Source organism: Molothrus aeneus, chromosome 24, assembly GCF_037042795.1.
Source record: "Molothrus aeneus isolate 106 chromosome 24, BPBGC_Maene_1.0, whole genome shotgun sequence".
Lineage (NCBI taxonomy): Eukaryota > Metazoa > Chordata > Aves > Passeriformes > Icteridae > Molothrus > Molothrus aeneus.
In genome coordinates this window covers 311,756-333,003 of record NC_089669.1, presented here as the reverse complement: position 1 = coordinate 333,003, position 21,248 = coordinate 311,756, and the positions used below count along the sequence as shown (strand labels likewise).

At 41.4% G+C, this 21,248-nt stretch overlaps 1 protein-coding gene across 2 annotated transcripts; it reads right to left on the bottom strand.

The window, feature by feature from the left end:
• Positions 1–36: 36 nt before the first annotated feature.
• Positions 37–21,240, bottom strand: ST7L (suppression of tumorigenicity 7 like). 2 transcript variants are annotated; one of them, XM_066565209.1, is made up of 16 exons: positions 21,039–21,240; positions 19,674–19,756; positions 18,579–18,738; positions 18,036–18,090; positions 17,395–17,510; positions 15,456–15,534; positions 14,852–15,006; positions 14,632–14,729; positions 14,108–14,222; positions 12,301–12,373; positions 11,489–11,591; positions 8,224–8,374; positions 7,992–8,084; positions 5,271–5,410; positions 840–909; positions 37–607 (listed from the first exon to the last, which is right to left on the bottom strand). In XM_066565209.1, the coding sequence occupies exons 1-15, from the start codon at positions 21,238–21,240 to the stop codon at positions 856–858; spliced, it is 1,677 nt and encodes a 558-aa protein (XP_066421306.1). In that variant the 3' UTR covers positions 37–607; positions 840–855. The 2 variants fall into 2 exon arrangements, with proteins under 2 accessions (XP_066421306.1, XP_066421308.1); XM_066565211.1 differs by lacking the exon at positions 840–909.
• Positions 21,241–21,248: the final 8 nt, after the last annotated feature.

The window sequence follows — 21,248 nt, the reverse complement described above, 5'->3', positions numbered from 1 at the left end:
GTAATGCAAGCTCATAAGATAGAGAAGAAACAAATCTTTGTTTGCACATTGTAATCTATATTTAACAGACACTTAAGAAGTCAACAAATTCAATGCTTTAAGTAGCAACCTTTTAATAAAGAAAGCAGAACCATACTTTGCTGTTAACAAATATTTTGAAAAAGGCTTATGAAATTAAATCTAAGCCAAGTATCTGGTGCATCTGCAGCTGAGAAGGAAGCATCAGTACTCCCAACACCTGCTCAGTTTGTGTATTCTCCTTTCTTACAGAGGAAGTATGAGCTTCCAGTTGTCCAAGTGATTTAGAGAGCAATAAACTATTGTTCAACAAGAACTATTTTCTTAGATGATTACAGATTAAGGCCAAAGGAGAAATTCATATGTTAAGCACCATCAGCATGGAAGCCAGTCAAGGATATCAGTTTGAAGAGCCCAGATTTCTTCCTTGGCTCCCACAACTGGGAGGGAGGCTCATAAGAATAAAATCAAACTATCATGGAAAATACACGCCAGTCACACCAGTCAGCTGATGCCAGGGGCTGGACAGCAGCAGGTCCTCAATGTGTTCCAGAGTGAAGATGAAGGGTGAAAGAAGAGTCCCAAAGCACTGGAAGAAACAGAACACAACCATAAATCAGTTCAGTTTCCTAACCAACTTCCTTCTGCAGACTCAAGGTATGAGCAAAAACCACCCTGTGTCTTGCCCTCAGGGCAACAGAATTCCAACCCCTTCACTGCTGATGCCATGAAACAGGCTTGTTGCAAACATTAGAGATGAATGAAGACACACAGAAGGAGAAGCAGCCTCTGGAAGGCCCAGCTCCAGGCCATGCACTCACCCCTGGCGCAGTCCCTTCAGCTGGAGGCCAGAACACTGGGAGCACTCACTGGCCACAGCACCCGCAGCACCTGCGCAGAAGCACAAGGGTTAGCACGGCATTCCTCCACACCAGCACTCTGCCAGCTGCTCAGCACTGTGCCTTCAGGGCTCAGCAGACCAGGGAGCAGCGGACAGTGGATTTTCAGAGAATCACAGGAAGGCACCTTAAAGATCACCCAATTTTTTCAATATTCAGGCATAGATTATTTAGAGGTCACTGACCCAAATGGAACAGCCCATCCGCCAAGACCAGTCTGTGCTTCCAGATGGGATCCATATTCTAGATGCCATCTAAACAGTTCCAGAAGTAAGATTAGGCTAAAACAAATCGTGCAAACTCCCCTGCACCTTCTCAAACCATCCCCCAGATATTCTGCTGGCACTCAGGTTATCCTTGTGCAAATGCTCATTTCATGAGTTAGCAACAACAGGACTCATTTACTTTGAAAGTTTTACTTTGGCCCTCCTGGCTTCTATCATAACCTCAAATATTACATTAAAAAGGCTTTTAAAACATAACATTCACAGCAGTGTAGGTGCTTTTCCTTGCAGTGGGCTTCTTCCCTGCCTGTTAGCATGTGGCACCTTCACATTAAGTGCATGAGTTAAGATGTAGATTAGCAAGGCAAGAAACCTTTGCCCTTGGCATCGACACTCAGCTCTGACAGGAAACTTCAGGCTTTTTTTTCCCTACCAAGTGTAGAACCACTCATTACACATTGGCAGGGAAGTGCACATCTCCAAACTATACACATTTTCTCTTAGATAAGCAAAAGACTCAAGTGTTTATAAATATGAAAAGTTCAGCAGCTGGCTAAAAAGTTAATTCTCCAGTCTCACTTAATGAGCTTTGGGGAAAGTGGTAGGGGGATTTGTTCTTAAAGTAAAGCAGAGTGTCACATAAAGCAGGACTTGCCAGACACGGCTCTGCTTTGCCCTATTTTCTGTCCCTAGACGGCTGCCACAGACCAAATGGCAAGGAATCCTCCAACAGGGAGCTAGGGAACAGCCAGAATGAAGAATGTTTTCTCCTAATCTTGCAATCATAAAAATTAGCCAATTTTTAATTTAAATCCCATGACTTCTTTCTTTGTTGTGAAAGTATCAAGCGATCCATATAAAACCACTTTGGAAGAGGGACTGTCTTAGGATTTTGTCCAATTCCCTGAAAAATAAAGTTGTTTTCAGTAGGATACAGCAGGAACATTGCTGCACTATTTTTTCAGTACTTTAATAATAATTTACACTGGTCTATTCCAGTAACATAAAGTTCTGATGTAAAAAATGGGATTGACCTGCTTGGAATTGTCCAGAGCAGCTGTGGCTGCCCCATGCTTGGAAGCGCCCAAGGGCCAGGCTGGATGGAGCTTGGAGCACCCTGGGCTAGTGGAAGGTGTCCCTGGCCCTGGGCAGGAGGTGGAACTGGATGGGCTTTAAGGTCCCCTCCCACCAAACCATTCTGTGACTCTATGCAGGCATGTTCATTGTTTTCAGGAGCTTTTGAGATCTGTTTACAGTGCCTGCTATCACTCTGTGTCACTGGTGTTCTTGGTGTCTTTGTATTACAGAAGGAATTGTGCAACCTCACTTTTGCAAGATGATATACGTCCACCCAGTCCTCCATCTATGTAATTTTTAAAAAATAAAAATTCATACTGAATACAAAAACAATCAGACCCTTTTGTCTGCAATTTCGACAGAAGTTGTTTTATCTAGCAGCATTTTTCAGCTTGTTCAGACAGTTCAGATTATTGTCATTTGCATACCTTCCTACCTTCTGTCACTTACTGCAGCTACTTCAGAAACAGCTGTCTGATGATCAAGAACAGTGATTCTCCAAGAGATCAGAAATCTGAGTGAAACAAATAGTGAGGCCCAGGGAGCACCTGCTGGTACTGCAGCCCCTGTGGATCTTCTGCCATGGCCTGGCCTCACCAGCACCAACTCACACAGTTATCACAGAATCACAGAATAGTTTGGGTTGAAAGGGACCTTAAAGATCACCTAATTTCAACACCTTGTCAAGGGCAGGGACACCTTCCACCATCTGAGGTTGCTCCAAGCCCCATCCAAACTGGCCTTGGATTTGGCAGCCACAGCTGCTCTGAGCACCCTCACGGGCTCTCAGTGCATCAGCAAATGCTCCAGGTTCTGCCAGCAGCAGCCCCCAGCACCTGCAGAGCCCCGGGGCTGCAGGACAGCAGAAATCCCCGTGGCGCCGGCTCGCAGGGCCGGGGCGGCCGCGCTCCCGCTGCCAGCGCTCCGGCCGCGGCTGGATCGCGCTGTGTACATTGGAACCACTAAACGCTTCCTTGTGATTTTTGGCCACTTGGAATATTTTTAGCAATTTGCCAAGGTTTACCCTGTGATTTATTATGGAGGAAACAAACTCAAGCACTAACAAATGAAAATATGTAAACTCAGACTTTTCAAGTCCATAGAAAGGTATTCAACTTCTTAAACCCCTTCTGAGGCATTCAGCTGGCTGTGGATTCAACTGCTGGAAAAAGAGTTTGATTAAGAAGTAACTGAAATGTAATCTAAGGAGTCACTGCTTGGAGATTTACAGTGAAAAATTCCATATACACACAATACTTTCCAATTGCCATTCCTAAAACAGTGTTCTAGGTTTCTTGGAAATTCAAGAGTTGGAAATACATTTTGCATCGCTTTTATCTACAGCCAAAGCACTCCAGATATACCAGCTAGAACTTTATTATCTCAAATTACTATATTTAATAAGTTAAAGAACAGTAAGATGAAAAATACTTGAAGTAATGAAATACATAGGAAAAATAATTTTAAAAGTCGAAGTACTGGAATTACTTGAAGATATAATGCTCAATATAACAAATAATAATTGCTTTATTAGAGTACACTTGAGTGGAAAGGTTGGTATCATTAAATAGAAGATAATCTTCCATTTTTGGTATGAAAATTCAAGTAAATGCTACTACTACAGACCTCCAGAAGACAAGAAAGTATGTATAAAGTGTTAGCAGCCATCAAAGCATTATCTGTAGTAAAGCTATTGAAGATATCTACTAACGGAAATAGAATCACAGAATGGTTTGGGTTGGAAGGGACCTTTAAAGTCATCTAGTTGTAGGACCCCTGTTTGTGAGCAATAAAAACAGAAATGTTATTTTGATGTTGAGTACCATTGTTTCTTACAAGTTCAAGAAACCCAGCAGAGAGAACTTCACCAAGCAATTCTTTGTTAGCATAACATTTGACCTTGTATCTCTCTGGAAATCATACAGCTTTGCTAATGCAGCCCTTACAGAATTAATCAAACAAATAGTTAGCCCCTAGTTACTATGAACCCAGCCAATTATGAGCAGCACTGAAATTTGTCACTGGCATGTCCAACTACGTTTTCCAGCATAAAGATCAACACCACTGTGTGGAAATGAGGCCCCACTCTCCCACCTGCATGGCTTGGACACTAGACTGGGCTCACCAGTAAAGCCAACATTTCTTACAACAAAGTATTCTCAAAAAAGAAAGGCTTTCCTCCTGGGTCTCCATTACCTGTTGCATTAAACCAGCCAGGATGCAAATGTCTTTTGCCCTCTATTTTGACTAGCAAAGCCAGAATAAATGATTCCCTTAAGAGTTCAGAGCTCTTGATTTGCTACTCTGCTCTACTGCACAAGATCCACAGTTCAGTAAAGGCCAAACTTACTGCCTGGAGTAGTTTGAGAAGCTGGAGCTGGAAGCTGCCTATGCACTTTGTTTCTCAGCTTCCAGAATCCAGGGAAAGATGACGAGGTTACAGACAGCAGATGCTAACAAATAAGTAAGGCAAAGAAACCCTAAAAATAGATATACAACCACTGGCTGAGCTCCTGAAAGGTTAAGTGACAGCTAAACTCAGTTCTGAATTTGGTTTGAAGTCATCAGCTCCTTTACCTGTTCTCATCCATTCCACTTACATCATGCTGTGGGTTTTCAATGCTCACAGAGACCTGTTTCCTGCAGTTGAGTCTCTCTTTTACTCATTTTACTCATTTTGCTCATAATCTCCAGTCAACAAATTTATTTTTGAGGCTCTCCCACTGCAGTTGTGCACTTCCACGAGGATAAAATCCATACTCACCACAGTGCTCGGTGGAAAAATTTCTCTGGCGCTGAAATGCTGCTCTCTAACCATGACAGAGCAAATCAAAGCCATGGTATGTAGCAGTAATAGTTGATCTCTTGTCAAAGTAGACATTTTGCCCAAATTTCAACATGTGTTTGTCACTACCAAGATTCTTATAAAAGCAGATAAAATAAATTATGCTCCACAAGCATGAGATTGACTAGAGGCTACTTGGCCCTGGACCTCAAAATTCCCAAAAACCCACAAGATACCTTAGCAAGCCCCGTGACACACAGTACTTACAGCTTTTGCAAAAATGACCATCAGCTCAGGAAACTGGTGGGTAAGGAGGGCCAGCATGGCAGAAAAGGAACACAGGCCTGCTGTGAAATGGATGAAAAAGGGAAGTTCCTTCTGGGGGTAAACGGAGACTTCGTGAAATGCTGAAAGGAAGAAATGAAGAATGTTGACGTTTGATAATCAAGAACTGCTTTCTGAATTATTTATGGCCTTGTAACTAATTTCTGAACTTTCAGAAGGAAAGACTCCTGCTGCACATCTTAAGTTCCAGCACCTTAACTTCTTAAAAATTTTTCCACTACATCACATGCTTGTTTTCATTATGAAGAGTCTTCACATATTTGTTCTCATTATTAATATTCTCTTCCCAGGCTTCTTTTTCACTTGCGTGGGCTTTATTTTTGAAGTATTTAATCAGGCTCAGTTTTTGGTACCTACTTTTCTAACAGGACAGAGGAAACACCTGTAAAGTTCACAAGCTGTCAAAATTACCTGAACCAACTAAACAGTTCAGGTGTTTTCAACTCTCTAGAGCTCTAATCCTGTTACCTGAAAAGAACAACACATCTCCACACCCCATAAGAAGCTGAGCAAGTACAAAACAACCAGCATGCTGCATACACATATATTTCCTAGTACTTCTTGAAGACTTCTGGTTGTAGACTACAGTAAATCTGTTCAGAGCAGCTGACAGAGCAGACCTCAAAGAAAACAGTGCCAGGACAGGGTTATAAATTCTGTACATAGCAGTTCCTTGCAATTTCCAATCTCTGGTAACAAAATCCAAAGCAGGTGATTAGCCAGGCTAAGGGTGGCATGTGGAGCTTTCAGCACTCACAACACTACTACTGGTCACTCGCCGAGGACCTGCTGGCTGAATTTGCAATTACTGCCTCTGGATACCCAGCTCTGATTTCTATCTAATGATTTCAGAAAACTTTTAAAAGAAGAAAAAATAGTTTCTATAGACATAAGTAATCATAAAAGGACTGCCCTTCTTGACAAGCTGTTTTTAAAATCTAACACAAACCCAAAATTATAAATGAGCCTTTTTTTGTAAAATGAGAAAATACAATTGTATTCTTTCTTAAACTGAAGTCTGTGGAGGAAAAAGACACTTTACCCTCCCAGTTACTGCTTCTGAATTCTAAGACATTAAAGCACCATTAGAAGAGTAAACCCAGCAAAAGTGTCTTGTACTCTTGCAATTCATTAATGGCAAAGTACTCAGGGTTTGTTTTGGTTTTAATCATATGATTTTGGAGCACAATTACACAGACTATTTGGAGATCCATGTCTAACATCCATCAGAGATGTTAATGGTACCCAGAGATTTATATTATATAGAAACTCACCTCATTTCTAAAACATGGAGCAATAAAATTTAGTAAAGTGCTTAAAAAATAGCAATTAATTCTTTTTGCAGTAGCTTTTCCTACACTGGGAAATTAAAACCAAATTCAAGATAGGTAAAGACAACTAAAGCTAATTCTATACGTTCACAGACATTTGAGAAGTGTTACTCATCAGACCAATCCAGGTTTTTTGAATCAACGCTTTGGTCAACATTATTTTAAATAGATAATTTTTAAAAAAATTAAGTGTCAAGATTTCTCGAAGAAGTACGGCAATAAAAGTGTTAAGATGATTTTATTTATAGGTAGTTCTATATTTAAAACAAAACAGGAATGCGTGAGTGATCCTGTTGAAATATCTGCATGTGTTGGTGTTTAATTATGCTGGGAAGTCTACAATTTAGGGTTAGTTGCTAACCAAGGAATTCCTTGTGCAATATCCTGCATAAGTGAGAAATGAGTAATTTAAAGCAGTCTGGGGGCAAATTTAAATTACACATTTTAAATATAACTTCAGGCTTTTAAATAGAAACAGGTCTGTGCAGTTTTCCTTCCACAGCTGTGGTCTCTGTAGGGCTGCTGGTGCTTTTGCAGTAGCCCTTTCCAGTCCCAGGGGAACTGTGTTTCTTCAAGATATAGAAGTTCAACCCCAAAGGAATTCAATTAAGATGTATAATTAGCAGCTCAATTCTAATCTAAGTTAATGTTATTTTCCTAAATATCATGAGTACAGGCAGTAATGATATAGTCTATTTGTAGAAAAAAACCATGTAGGCCTATCACTGCATAAAGTAACGTTGAAGCAAAGAGCAGCTGGAAAAGACTTACTTTTCAGTATCAAATGTTAGTATAAACCCATAGAAATACATGTAGAAAAAGTTCCAGGAGGCAGCCAGCAGATCAATACAGACCACTGAATTAATGACAGAAAGCAACACATCTTCTATGAACCTACAGGTTACCCAAAGATTCTCTGCAAGGTCACAGGCAGCTTTTACTGGATACCCAATGCCGGACTGGAACCATGGATTGACTCCTTGCTACAACCAAATCCATGAATTCTTTTAAAAACAATTTTTAACAAATGGTCAACTTTGTTGTTCTCAAGGTTGGCCAGACTCAGTCTGAATGTACCACACACAGATTTAATCTCTGAAGGACTCAGGTTATTACTGCATCAAGCTGACATTTACCACACACACAAGTTAAGTGCTTCAGGATCTGCTGGGAGGGACATCAACAAATAGCTGAATCCCCTTCGCAGGAAGCTCAAACTAAAAAAATCACAGTAAGGTAAATACAAAATACCACAAACTGAACATGTCCTTAGCCTGTGTTTTATTATCATTACTGCTTAGAAACCACTTACTTGGCAACAGTTCTCTGTCTGCTGTTTCTGTGCAGCTCGGGTAGGGATAGAAAAGATGTCCTTTCTCTAATGGGTATGGGATCATCCTAAATGCTGCAAAAAGGGTGAGTGATATTAGATCTGAATCTAACCAGGCAACCAGCTTCTCACAAAGAGAACCAACCATGTCTGAGGGGGGTAAAGGCAGAGAGACTAGTCTACTGTACAGAAAAGAATAAAAGGAGATACTTACTGCCTTCCCATGTGCAGTGCAGTAGATTGAGAGCCCCTTCTATCCTCTTCCAGTGCTGGAGGTGAAAAAAAGCATATGCTACTGCCTCACTATCCCCCCGCTTCAGAATGTGCTCTGGAGGCAGCACTAGGCTCTTCATTTCTAGTAAATACTGAAAGGAAAAATGGAAAGTACACCTGGTTACACAGAATGTTCCAAAACCTTTGATTGTGAAACATAATTGATCATTTTAGGCGTAACTGAGTGCACAAGGGGCCAGGGCCAGCTTCTGTCACACAGCAGCCAGGCTGCACTAAGTGAGAAATGAAAAGCAGCAAAACACACTCCCTGTGTATATGACTCTTAAATTAGGCTTTCACACACACAAAAAAAAAAAAAAAAATCAAGAAAAACATACAGCTTCAGTAAGACAAATAAAAATACATTCTTGTGGAACAGACATTAAGTAAAATGCTGCAGGTGCAACACCAATGAGGGACAAATTTAGGCTGATAAAAAACCCCAAACCAGCAGTATTTTTGCTCATTACTTCATCTCTGAAAGTTTCAATGTAGGTGGTTGAGGACTTGTTAGCTCTGAAGTATGAGCAGCAAACCTGAAAGTGTCAGCGTGCTAACCAAAAGAAGAATAATAAACCAAACCCAGGAAAATCTTTCATGTGGTCTTACTGGGCTACCACAAAGTATCTTTGATTTCAGATTTTTTCAATTTCAGCCCTCTTCCTCCATCAGCAGAAAATATGATGCTCAGAGGGGTCAAAGAACACAAGGATTAATCATTTCCTATTTCTTTGCAACACAGAACATGCAATTTTTTTAATGTACCATGTTTTCTCATGGCACATTAAAAAAGTCAGGTATTCATTTGAACTTAGCTTTTAAAAACAGATGACTACTTTTTACAAGAATGAAATGACAGTTTCTGCTCTAGTATTTACCTGTGAGCTGTCCTCTCCTACCATGTAGTGTCTCATTCAATAACAGCCAAAGTTAATCCACATCTTTGATCAACGTAGCTGGCAATTCCTTGGAGTGTCCCCCAAAGTGTAAGAATGCAGCTAACTCACCGATTTATTTCAGCAGATGCCACAAACTATGAGATTATTTACTAATCCAGTTTGAGGGCTTAACTTTTCCCATTCAGACTCTTCAAGGAATGTAGGAGGGGTTGTGCCCCAGCCAAATAAAGCACATTTGCTGCCTGGCTAGGTTCTTCTCTCAGTGCCTTGGGCCTGCACTCCGGAGGGTAATATTCTTGCTAATCCTCTCTAATCCTCTTCATTTTATTTTTTTTTAACACAGTAAAGGATCACTCACACAGCACTGCTGTGGGAAAATGGTCTCAAATATCTGACCCCTGACCCAATCCTCATGCTCTCCACAGTGCCCACTTTTCCATTATGCTAACTGGGAATATAAACCCAGCAGTGGTGGTGAAGCTCCTCTGAAAGTATTGCCACAACACACCAATGCTCAACTCCAGGCTTTGGCTCTCCCGGAGCCCACGTTACCACATAAACAGAAAAATTCCAGTCTGGCAGGTTTTCACATCCATGTTTATGCATAAATCAGGGAAGGTGTCAGTACTGAAGGTGTCTCAGTACTGAACTGAAGGTTTTGAAGTCTTTATACACAATAAAAATCTCTAAGATATTCAGAAGATGACTGCAAAAGACTGTTTCATAAAGTACCACAATGCAGTTACAGATTTCTAATTTGTAATGGCTTAAGAGGACCACTTTTCTAGCTGGTTCTAACTTTCCAAACAAACCCCAATCTTGTAAAAGCAGGACAAAGAGAAACAATTTATTTTCCTTATGCAAAATGTTCTGAACAAAGACAATCACTTTCATCCAATGTGCGAACAGAGGGATTTCCTGCTTTACACACTCCTTTTTAGTCTGTGGGATAGAATAGAGTAGAAATTCAAAGATCAGATTTTCTTCTCCCTCTGTGATCCACTAGGCAAGCTGCTTCACTTCTCTGCCCTTATTCACTTGTTTGCTCTGACCATAAACATTTCAGAGTTCTAAACAGCCTGCACCAGTAAAATTCTGCTCTGTCATCTCACCAATTGGTGCCTCAAGGCAATGTTGTAATAAAAAACCCATGAAGAATGGATAGATGTACAATTAGAAGAGAAAATCAAGTTACTGAAACCTGGAATCAGTTTCTGCATGTGTCTGCAGAACTACAGACCATATTTTAACAACAGCCTGTTTGAAACCATCTCTGACTTCTTTAAAAGGTATATGAGGTTCCAGAAGCAACTGGAGGATACCCAAAACAAAAGAACTTTTAGATAATGATAATGCATTATAATCTTCTGCCCCTAAAGGCAGGGGCTAAAGAAAAATCTGTCTGAGACTGTCTGAAATGAACTTGCTACGCTCTTGATCAGTCATGCAAAGAAGCAGCAATTTCTCCCAGCAATTAGCTTCCTCAGTGCACATTCTATTGGATTGGACAGGCAGACAGAACGGAGCGGCTGGATCATTCCAGCCTCCCCAGCAGCAGCCACTGGGGCTCCAGCATCATTTGCAGAGGATTAGACCCTGCACTGAGCCAGCCTCCTGCTTCAAGGTTCATACTGCAAGCATCCCCAGTACAGTAAAAACCAATGCAAGACTTTATTTTCACCCAATGTTCTGTGCAATCTGCGTTTTGATGCCAGACATTAAATTACAGCCTGTGGTGATACAGACTCCTAATCTTGTTTACACGTGGATGAAGAAAATAAGTGACTGCAGATCTTTCAATAACCATGGAGCCATGGTTGGAAGCCCAGCAGAATAAAGGGGTTTGGAATACTAGAGTGATTATTGTTTGGAGAACTTAATTTGGCTTTAGGGACTTGGAAGCAGGGTCCTGGAATGAGATATCTTTAAGGTCCCTTCCAACACAAACCATTCTGTGATTATTTTATGACTTTAAGTATCTACATTTATATTTATTAATGTCCACCCTTATTGAGAGTAAAGGGCCTTTGGTAATACATTATTGGAATTTCCAATGAGTTAGGAAATTTGAAGTTTAAATTTTTGTGCAAAAAACCCTGTTTGAACATCAGCTATTATTTTAAAAAAATCTGGCCATAAAATATTTATTATATAAATACTAATGTTTTTAACAACTCCATAGCGGGAGTTATAACCAAATTCAAGAAAATATGGGGCTAGAAAGGCTCCAATAACAAAACTACATTATAATACGGTATTTTTCAGAATACATTACAAGTGGTCCGGTAGGAAATAAAATACTCTTACCTTTGGAACATGAGGGTTAAATTCCACAGCTCTGTGAATTGCTTCCACAGCATTAATTTCTGCTGTACTAAGTCCTCTCCTGGAGGCAGTTTCTGGGGAGAACCTGAAGGGAAAAAACCCACCTTGAACAAAAGTAATAAATAACAAATGCTAACCAGGCGTTTATTTGCACTGCAAGCTTAGAGTTCATTAAAAATTGGCTGATTTATCAAGAAAGATAAACAAACCCCTCTAGGAGAAAAATGTTCATGTTAAGTCCGGTATCTTGACTGCTACCCATGACATATGACACATGAAAATTCACGTTGATCCTGACTTGCAGCTCCCTGTTACAGCATCACCTGCTGGGAGGTGGGGCTGGGATCAGACCACAGTGAAATGCCAGCATCAACTACCACAATTATCCAAAACGCAAATCCCAAGCAAAACACTGGAAACAGAATTTACACAAAAATGGCCAATACACGGGCTTGTGAAAAACATCCTCCCCTGTACCAACTTCATGGATGCTTAAAGTAGTTTTAAATTGTATTTCATTACACACACAAATATATGTATATATATATAAATACACTCAACTTGCTCTTAGAAATGTAATTGCTACATAATTAGGCATAACCAGGGATGCAAAAAAAGACTAAAAATTTTAAATAATCCTAAAGACTAAATAATTTAAATAATCAAAGCAAAGACTTCTTTACAGATTAGAAGTAATTTTAAAACATCAAGGATTTAGACCTTTTTCCTTCATATTTTACATCAAACCCAAGATATAGGAACAAACCATTGTTTTCACACATGTCCTTGCTTACCTTTCTGAAACAGCTCTGGCTTTTAGCAGAGCTGCTGTGTAACATATTGCTGCTGATTTGGGAAGACTGATATCTGTGATAAAATAAAATAAGCAAGCTGTAAGATTCTAAGGCAATACAAACATTTTAAACCCACATCCTTTGAGTTAAAGATTTTTCCTTGGGTATGGGAGACAATGAATTTGACATCTGGAACATTTCAGCTGTGATTAGAAACTTTGAATTTCTTTTTTCTGACAGTCACCAGTCAGTCTCAGATTGAAAACTCAAAGTTGTATTTAGGTGATAGTCACCTTTTGTTTCTAAATGTACCAACACACTGAAACAGAATCCAAAGAGAAATGTGCATTTAAATACACTCAAGAACAGAATGCACTTCCTGCATTAACCCACAAAGATCTAAAGTCAGCTTCTGATCTTTACTTGATTTTGCAACTGTACATTAACACAGTTTTGTACAATACTGAGAGACTGACCAGAAGCTGACTGCAAAAAATTGCATTACAGACAGGTAGATGAATTTTAACAAAAACGCGATTTCCGTTCTCCTGCAGTTCCATGGGGGAAAATTCTGTTAGTTGTAGCTTTGTAGCATATCTGAAGCCAAGTTTGAGCTGACAATTACAGATTAGAAGGTTAGCACTCCACAGTGCAAGTTTACTTTAAAAGCAGACAAAGTCTGGGGTCTAATTCCCAAGTACCATGTTGTGTATAGTCAGAACGTTCTTGCTTTTTTTGTAAATCCCATCCTGGGCCTGTCCATCACTTACTACAAGTCTGGCTGTTGTGTCAAGCCAAACACAGGGGTGCTGCAGGGAGTTTGAAGCTTGTACTCATTTTTCCAGATGCTCAGAAAAAAATCAGCAATGCTTTCTTAAGAAAGTGTCACAATTCCTGGTGTTAACAGAAAGAAGCACTGGGCAAAGGGCAAATGGTTTTCATAAGCTAAAAAGAATCCACCCAGAAGAGGATCAAGGAATGGGAGCAGGGTGCTAGGCTGGCCATGTACAAGTGGCACAGGATTTGGGCAAAAATATGATACTTTTGATTCCCTGAGGTGATAAAGAATTGACATAAGAGAACTCAACAACTTCTGACAATAACTGTCATAAAATACTGCTATGTCCCCTCCATTCCAAAGGTGATTTAAGGCCCTCCTTTGACAGCAGCCTTTTGTACACTCATGAAGTGAGCACTATCCAGGTGGCAAAACTGAGGGTAATAAAAAATAAGTATATACTTTATCAACCTCTATTTAGACTTACACAATATCCGAAATCAAGACAGAAAGTGAAAGCAAGCAACACCATTTGATGCACACCAGTGATCTCTGGCAGCAGCATGTTTGCACACTGCTAATCCCTGACAAGCAACCTCAGTATTACAGAAGCACAAGGCCAAGCCTGGAAGATGACAAAAAGGAAAATGACCTTTTCCAGCTTATTTACATCAATTACTTACAGGGCTATGTGCTGGCTGAAAAAGGCTGATGAATTTAGGCATATCCAGGGATGTAGAAGAGATTAATTAAAATAATCCTTGAATTGAAGCAAGGATTTCTTTACAGATTAGCAGTAACTTAAAAACACAGAAAGTAATTCATATGCAATTTAGTTTGCCTAAATTTGACCTCAGCAGTCAAAAGGAGAACTTGACCTGCACTCCACAAGCACCCATTTGTTACTGAAGGGAGTCTGCTCACCTTGCTGAGGTCATGGTCACTCTTGCCTGTGGACAGACAGCCCCTGCCCATCTCACTTATTCTCTTATTCAAAAACACCCACATTTTCCAACAGGCATCACTTACCATCGTACTTGGCTAAAACTGCCTGGACATCTGCATAAGCCTGTAACTCTAGAAGGGCCTCCAGGAGGTTTTCATGGATATTCAGCATACTGAGAAGCGGAAACTCTTTCATCAACTGCAAATCAGTAAAGAGAAATAAATTACATGTAGAATTGCAGTTGAATAATTGAAATCCTTAATAGAAATCAGTACAATAATCTAGGGCTTTTTAATGTCCTTTTGTCTCAGAGCGTTAGAGGCTGGCACGGAAGCAGCGTGAAAAGAACTGCATTATTTCATAAAATCACAGAATGCTTTGGGTCGGAAGCAATCAAAGCTCATCTCATTCCAGCCCCATAGCTGAAGGACAGGGACATCTCCTACAAGACCAGGTTACAGAATGCCCCATTCAATCATGTGTGAACTCATGGGAAAATAATTCAATGAGATTAATTATGATGCCTAGAAATGAACTTAAACCCATCAATTAGAACAATGTGATTGAAAACAATTGTTAACTCAGTTTTTTTTTTACTTTTACTTACATCTCTCATCATTTTTACTGCTTCTCGTATTCTCCCAAGTTTCCTGGCACACATAGCTAGTCTCCTTTTCACATACACCAATACATTGGTGTCTCTTCCTGATTACAAAGACAAAAAGTATTAGTCTATCAGTTTCAATCCTTACCTCTCCTAATTATAACTTTATTTTTACATTTCTGCTCACACAAACCCAGGAGTTCATGTGATTCAAAGTCCTTACTCAGCTGTGCTTCATGCTGGGGGCTCTGGGAATGGCAGTTCTGAGATTTTCTGTAAATCATTTCTCCTGCTTTCAGAGCCTGCTTGAAATATTTCTCAGCATCCACAATAGTTGTTGCTTCTTCCTCAGCCAGGAGGACATATGCAGTAGCACAACTGAAATAAGAGAAATAACAACATAGCAAAGCATATCACAGTTATGGGTGAAATTCTTTGGTTTATGCTACAGAGTATTTTTAATTCCTTTACAGGAGTGGCATCTGTGAATTCCAAATACAGTTCTACCACGATACCACCCCTGAAATACATGATCTTATATCCAACTAGGACTGCTCCATAGCTGAATATGATTTCTCATTTGTTATTGCCACTAACACAGCGATTTAAGAAAAAAAAGCTGCACAAAAGATGTTTTTAGTAGAAGAGTTCAATATTCCAGGGCAATTTACAGCCCCATGTGCAATTCCCAGTCTGAAGAGTCTCCCTTAAGCATTCAGAACTTTGCTGTAAGTGAATTATTAGATGAAGAAACTGATAGTGTGCTCAGTATCCTTCCACTTAATCCTTCACAACAGGAAATACAGCAACTGAATGTACAAACTTACTCATTGTTCAACTCCAGAGCTTGATACGCTGCTTTAATCCGGGCCTGCGGGTTCCTCTCTCGCCACGCTTTCTGCATAACTGCAGAAAACACATGGAAAAGCTGTTAGGGACACAGACACCTGTGAAAGACCTGGGAGCCAGCAGAGGCAACACTGGCTGCTTGGAGCCAGCCCTAATTAACATTCCCTTCCAGTCTGAAAATTCCTGTTTGCTGTATGATTGTTATAAGGAAGAACAAACATGTGTTTGAATTTCAGCCTGTTCCTACCATAAGCATCAAATTCTTGCAACAGCTCATTACAGCCCAAATTTAGTTTGAGAAAGCAACACCACCAGGAAGATTCCTCACTGACCATTTCAGAACTCCTACACGGAGCACAGACACACCTTACATAACCAGGCAGATGTACAATTTCTAAATTGCTACAGATTTTTGGAAATGTTTCCCAAGACTTGTTGAAAGCTTGGCAGGAGCAATTGTTAAACACAGGTTCTTGCATAGACCTGCAAGGAACTTTAATTTAAGCTTTCAAACAGAACTTCAAAGGAAACAGTGATGGAGTAAGTGGTGTCTTGCACAGGTAGAGTTTTATACTTAAATTAAGCAGCTGTGGCTGCCCCTGGATCCCTGGAAGTGTCCAAGGCCAGACTGGACAATGGGGCTTAGAGCACCTGGGCTAGTGGAAGGTGTCCCTGCCAAGGCAGCAGGTGGAGCTGGATGAGCTTTAAGGTCCCTTCCAGCCCAAAATATTCTGGGATTCTGTTTCATGATTATTTTCCAACAACTGTCAGATCATGAAGGGTTAACAATTTATTTTTAAATTTACAAAGCACATTTGAGTGGCATCACAAGGCAAAGCCAATTCAAGATATACATTTATCAGTTTATTTGGTTTGGGAACAAGTAAAAAGGGTGAAATCTATTCAGAAGTGTCCTTTGAACTACAACTTGAATTCAAGATTATTTCAATGCAATGACTCTAAACCCCTCCTACCATGGTTCCATTTGGTAAAACTGGAAAACACAAACTGAAAACCAGCTTCAAGGAAAACAACACATTCAGAGCTACCACTTTCTATGCAGGATTATTAACTTTCACACTAAAAAACAGTCCTGAAAGAACTCCAAAACCTTACATTCATTGAGTTCTATATCTGGCCTATCTCAGGGACGATAAGAAAACTGAAGAATCTATACATGTTTCTTTTGGAACAAAACCTCCTGCTGTCCAGCAAGAATAACGTGGAAAAATATTTGAGTTTTCTTTCGGAAACAAAATATTAGTCTTGGCTCAGCAAGCGAGACAATTCACTCCCTTTTGTGAAATAAAAACACATCTTTCATATCAAACATGTCACAGCCAGCTGACAAGGAACACCTCTGGAATGTGACAAACTGACAATAATTCACACCCACTCTGACAATAACCAGGTAAAGAACATTTTCTGCACTGAACACGTGGAACACAAGGAAAAAAATCTGGAGACTGCACTATTCATTACTAAGGTTTAAATGAGACCACATTTTGGCTGTTGAGAATATAATCCAGGTTTGCAATATTGTGTTAATTATTTGAAATGCGTGCGATCTTAAAAAATATCAGGACTGTGACAGCACTAAAGCTGTAGAGAATGCACAACGTAAAACAACATCTTCCCACTAAGTTTCACTAAACACTAAATTTCAAGGGGCTTGGAGCAGCCTGGTCTAGTGGAAGGTGTCCTTGCCCATGGCAGAGGGTGGAACTGGATGGGCCTTAAGACCCCTCCCAACCCAAACCACTCTATGATCCTCTACATCTATTAAACCTCTTGACTAGCTGAGAAAGGCTGTAGTTTCAGGAAATATTTGACAACAACTTGCGCTACTTTCAAGTTCACTAAAAGCACACCCTTGACCCTGTCCAAGACTTCCACACCTTACACACACATCAGTACCTGTGTCTGAAGGCCGGAGGGCATCCGTGTCACATGTGAAAAAGGTCTGATGATCTTGAGCAGACAAATTCATGTCATAGTAAGTTAGAGGCTCCTTCCCAGTCACCCACATGTACCTGAAAGAACACATTGCAGTAAGAGGCATTCATAGCAATTAGCAATGCTGATATCAAGGTGATATCTGATGTGCCTAGTACAGAAAATCTATAATAAAAGACTAAAGCTTCCAACACAAAGTTTCAAGTACTACTGTTCAATAACCTGTAAAGTTCTAAACAACTTGGGAACTGGCTTCCTAGAAAGCAGCTTCTCCCATGAAGTAACACTAGGAAACTTTCAATATAGTTTAATAAAAGAGAATTTAGATTGATAATCACTGTCTCAACCTCTGAATAAAGGGTTTTTTCCCTACTTTACGCTCAAAAAGCCCTGATGTTGCAGTAATATTTTTGTTCTTAACATTGAAACTGCCAAAGCTTGGCTTGGTGCCTTTAAAATACAGAATTGGTATCAATCACCCCTATAATCTTGCAGGTCTCCAGCTGTCTCCTGACATTACCAGTGCAAGCTCTGTGAAGAAGTCACGTGCATGCCTCTGATTAAATTTAAAAATATGCAGTGGAAAGCAAGAAAATTAATACCTGCTATACTCTGCCCCTCTGAAAAGATTGAGAGGATTTCGCCACACTTTGCACTCTGAGGAATAACAAAATAAAAGTATTTTTTAAATTAAAAGCACAGGAAATACTACCTTGACATTAAAATGCAGTGATGCAAATCAGTTGTGTTTTCAAAAGCTGCTTTAATTTTATTATTATGCAATCATCATCTTCATAAACTTCTGCTATTCCATAAATATTTTTGCTCCCCAACATTGCTGGGGTACAAAAGCACAGAGCAAGAAGATTAAGCAATGCATGTACACTCATGCAATATTTATCTTTAGAACAGTAAATAACTAATGTTACTGAAACAGTTTTAGCTAAATGTATAACATTTTCTAAATCATATCTTTAACAATGAATGGTTTAGAGTGAAAAACCATTATTATTTAGTTTATTTTTAGCACTACTAACAAAACACTTTGTAAGATGTAGGTTTTGCCCATTTTGTACAAGCACTTGAAAGCCATTAAAAGCCAACTCAAAGCTTAAGGAAAGCTCCTGGGACACATCAGGAATCACCTGGCATGTTCTGCCTGCTGCTCTCACTCTCCCCGGCCGAGAAAGCTGCTGGGGCTGGGGGGCTGCTCTCTGCACCCCCAATGAGAGGCCTCAAGTGGCTCACAGAAACCTGCTCGATGAAAGATGTGCCATATTTTCGGAAGTGCCACCACTCAAACACCTGTCACAGGAGAAAAAAGCACCACAAAGTTCCTTAGGTGACGCCTTCCCAGCAGAGATGAGGGACGAAGAGCGATCGCACCGAGTCCATCCCCTTGCCAATGACCCGGGGTGGAACTTATCTGCACACAGAGGAACACCAATGATCTAGTTTGGCCTGCCTTGTCGTGCAGGATCACTCACATAAACATGAAAGAGATTGGAAAAAAACAGCAATATTTTAGTCAAACGTTCTGTTCCTCCCTCCCAAAGTCATTAGGATAACTCCAAAACCCTTTCAGAAGTACCTGTATAGGGAAACTGTGAACAGAGGCAAAAAACCATTATACCCTCTTTTCTGGTGAGGATATTTCAAGTTGCAGCCCTACCTGCAGTACCAAATTTGTAGTATTCAACAGTAGTGTATTTTTTTCATTTCACAAAAATAATCTCAAAGAATAAAGGATAAAATGGCCCATTAAACTGAGATGTTCTGCTAACCAGAAAGAGAGAGGCTAACAAAGAAACAAGGCTAAGTTAACAGCAATGACAGTCACTTAGCAGAAATTCTGGGCCAAAAATATTACCATCTCTTTTTGAGGCTATTAAAATACCAGCATATCACAAGCTCTCAAGGACGACAGCAAACTGTCAGCCCTGGACCAGCCTGGATCCTGTGCCTGTCTGCTCTCTCTGGTGAGCAGTGACAGGCCCCAGGGAGCAGCTGGAGCTGTGCAGGGCAGGTAAATCATTCCAGTATTCCACACAAGTCACCACCTCAGACTCATACAGTCCCAACACACAACGCACACAGCAAAAGAGCTGCAACAGTACATCAGAGAAGTTCCTTCCCAGCACAAAGGCACCCTCTAGAGTCTGATATTCACTCCCTTTACCCCTCATAAAGTCATCTGAGAGGTGGTAAAGTTGTTTAAAAACAAAGAAGTGGCTACTTACAAATATCAGTCCAGATATAAAAGATGAAGTTACTGTCAGGGCAAAGTAGAATTTTGGAGTCAAAGTGCTTAAGAACATGGTCACTGTTAAGAGAAACAAAACCAAAGACTTAATAAGTAGAATTGAAAAAGATAAATAGCTTGTCTATTAAAGAACGCCAAATATCATGCAAATACATAATACACTATAGCCCTAGCAGCTTTATAATGCTACACTTTTAGGGGAACCCTCACCATGTATTATTTTGTTTGTATCTACCTGTGATAGCCAATTTTTATATCCCACCAAAAAAAAAAAAAAAACACTGTACATTTCTAGATAGAGCATCTTACAGTTTCACCCATACAGTGGCTGGTGAACCACAAGAAGCCAATTTAATATATTATTTCATTTTAAGACAAATTCATCCTGTTCTAATACAAGTTTATATTCAGTGCTAACAAACATTTTGCACAGACCTCTCCCTCCTGCTATCGAGAGCACAGTGCAGAGAATGCAATTTTCCAGTGGTGCTCTGACCATGGTTTGGACTCAAACTGCCCATCAGCCTTGTCACCTGCCACCAGCGCAGGCTGGACAGGGACAGGGCAGGGCTCCAGCCTGACAGAGCCCCGGTGGGAGCACGCAGCAGCACCGGGGCAGTGCCTTGGCTGCTTTCAGCTGCCCCAGGACTGCCCAGTCCTCGGCCGTGTCCCTAACCCTGGGGTTAGGTGCAAGCTCAGTGCGCCACCGAGCGAAGGTGGGATGCACGACCTACCTGTAGGCACGGCTGGGACAGACCCACAGAACCAGAATATCAATTAGTTTGGAAACGACCTTATCGAGTCCAACCTGTGACCAATTTCCACCTTGCCAACAAGACCAGAGCACTGAGTGCCAGGTCCAGTTCTTCCCTGGGTACCACGATGGGTGGGGACTCCACCACCTCCCTGGGCAGCCGATGCCAAAGCCTGACCAATCTTTTCATGAAGAAATTCCCCCTGATGTCCAACCTGAACTTCCCCTGGCACAGCTGGAGGTCCTGTCCTGCTCCCTGGAGCACAGCCCGACCTGGCGCTGTGCAGAGCCACAAGGTCCCCCCTGAGCCTCCTTTTCTCCAGGCTGAGCCCCTTCCCAGCTCCCTCAGCCGCTCCTGCGGCTCCAGACCCGTTTCCTTCTCTGGGCAGACTCCAGCCCCGCAACGTTCCTTCTGAACGGGTCCCAGACGCGGGCACGGCAGGTGCGGAGCCGCCCGCCGATGCGCGGCACAGCGGGACAGTCCCTGCCCGGTGCCGCTGGACCGCCGACATAGCCCGGACACAGCTGGGGGCCCCACGGGCAGGGTCTGCCTCCCCCCGGCGCGCCGTTCCCCCCTGCCGCCCTCACCGGCCGCCAGGCCGTCCCGGAGCCGCACCGGCACCCGCAGCACCGCGTACAGGAGCCCGAGCCCGGCGGCCGCGGCCAGGAGCCCGCGGGCCCAGGGCGTCGCAGCCCGCCGCCGCAGCTGCTCCCAGCGCCGGAACGCCGAAGCCGCCCCGGGGCACGGCGGCCCCCGGCCGCTCGCACCGCCACCGCTGCCCTCCGCCATCACCGCCG

Coding starts and splice junctions, on each gene's coding strand:
- ST7L (XM_066565211.1), bottom strand. CDS start 21,240: ATGGCGGAGGGCAGCGGTGGCGGTGCGAGCGGCCGGGGGCCGCCGTGC. Junction 17,511..18,035: donor AGAGGGGCAGAGTATAGCAG/GTATTAATTTTC, acceptor GTGTTCTTTCAG/GTACATGTGGGTGACTGGGA. Junction 608..5,270: donor TGGTCATTTTTGCAAAAGCT/GTAAGTACTGTG, acceptor TGTTTCTTCCAG/TGCTTTGGGACTCTTCTTTC.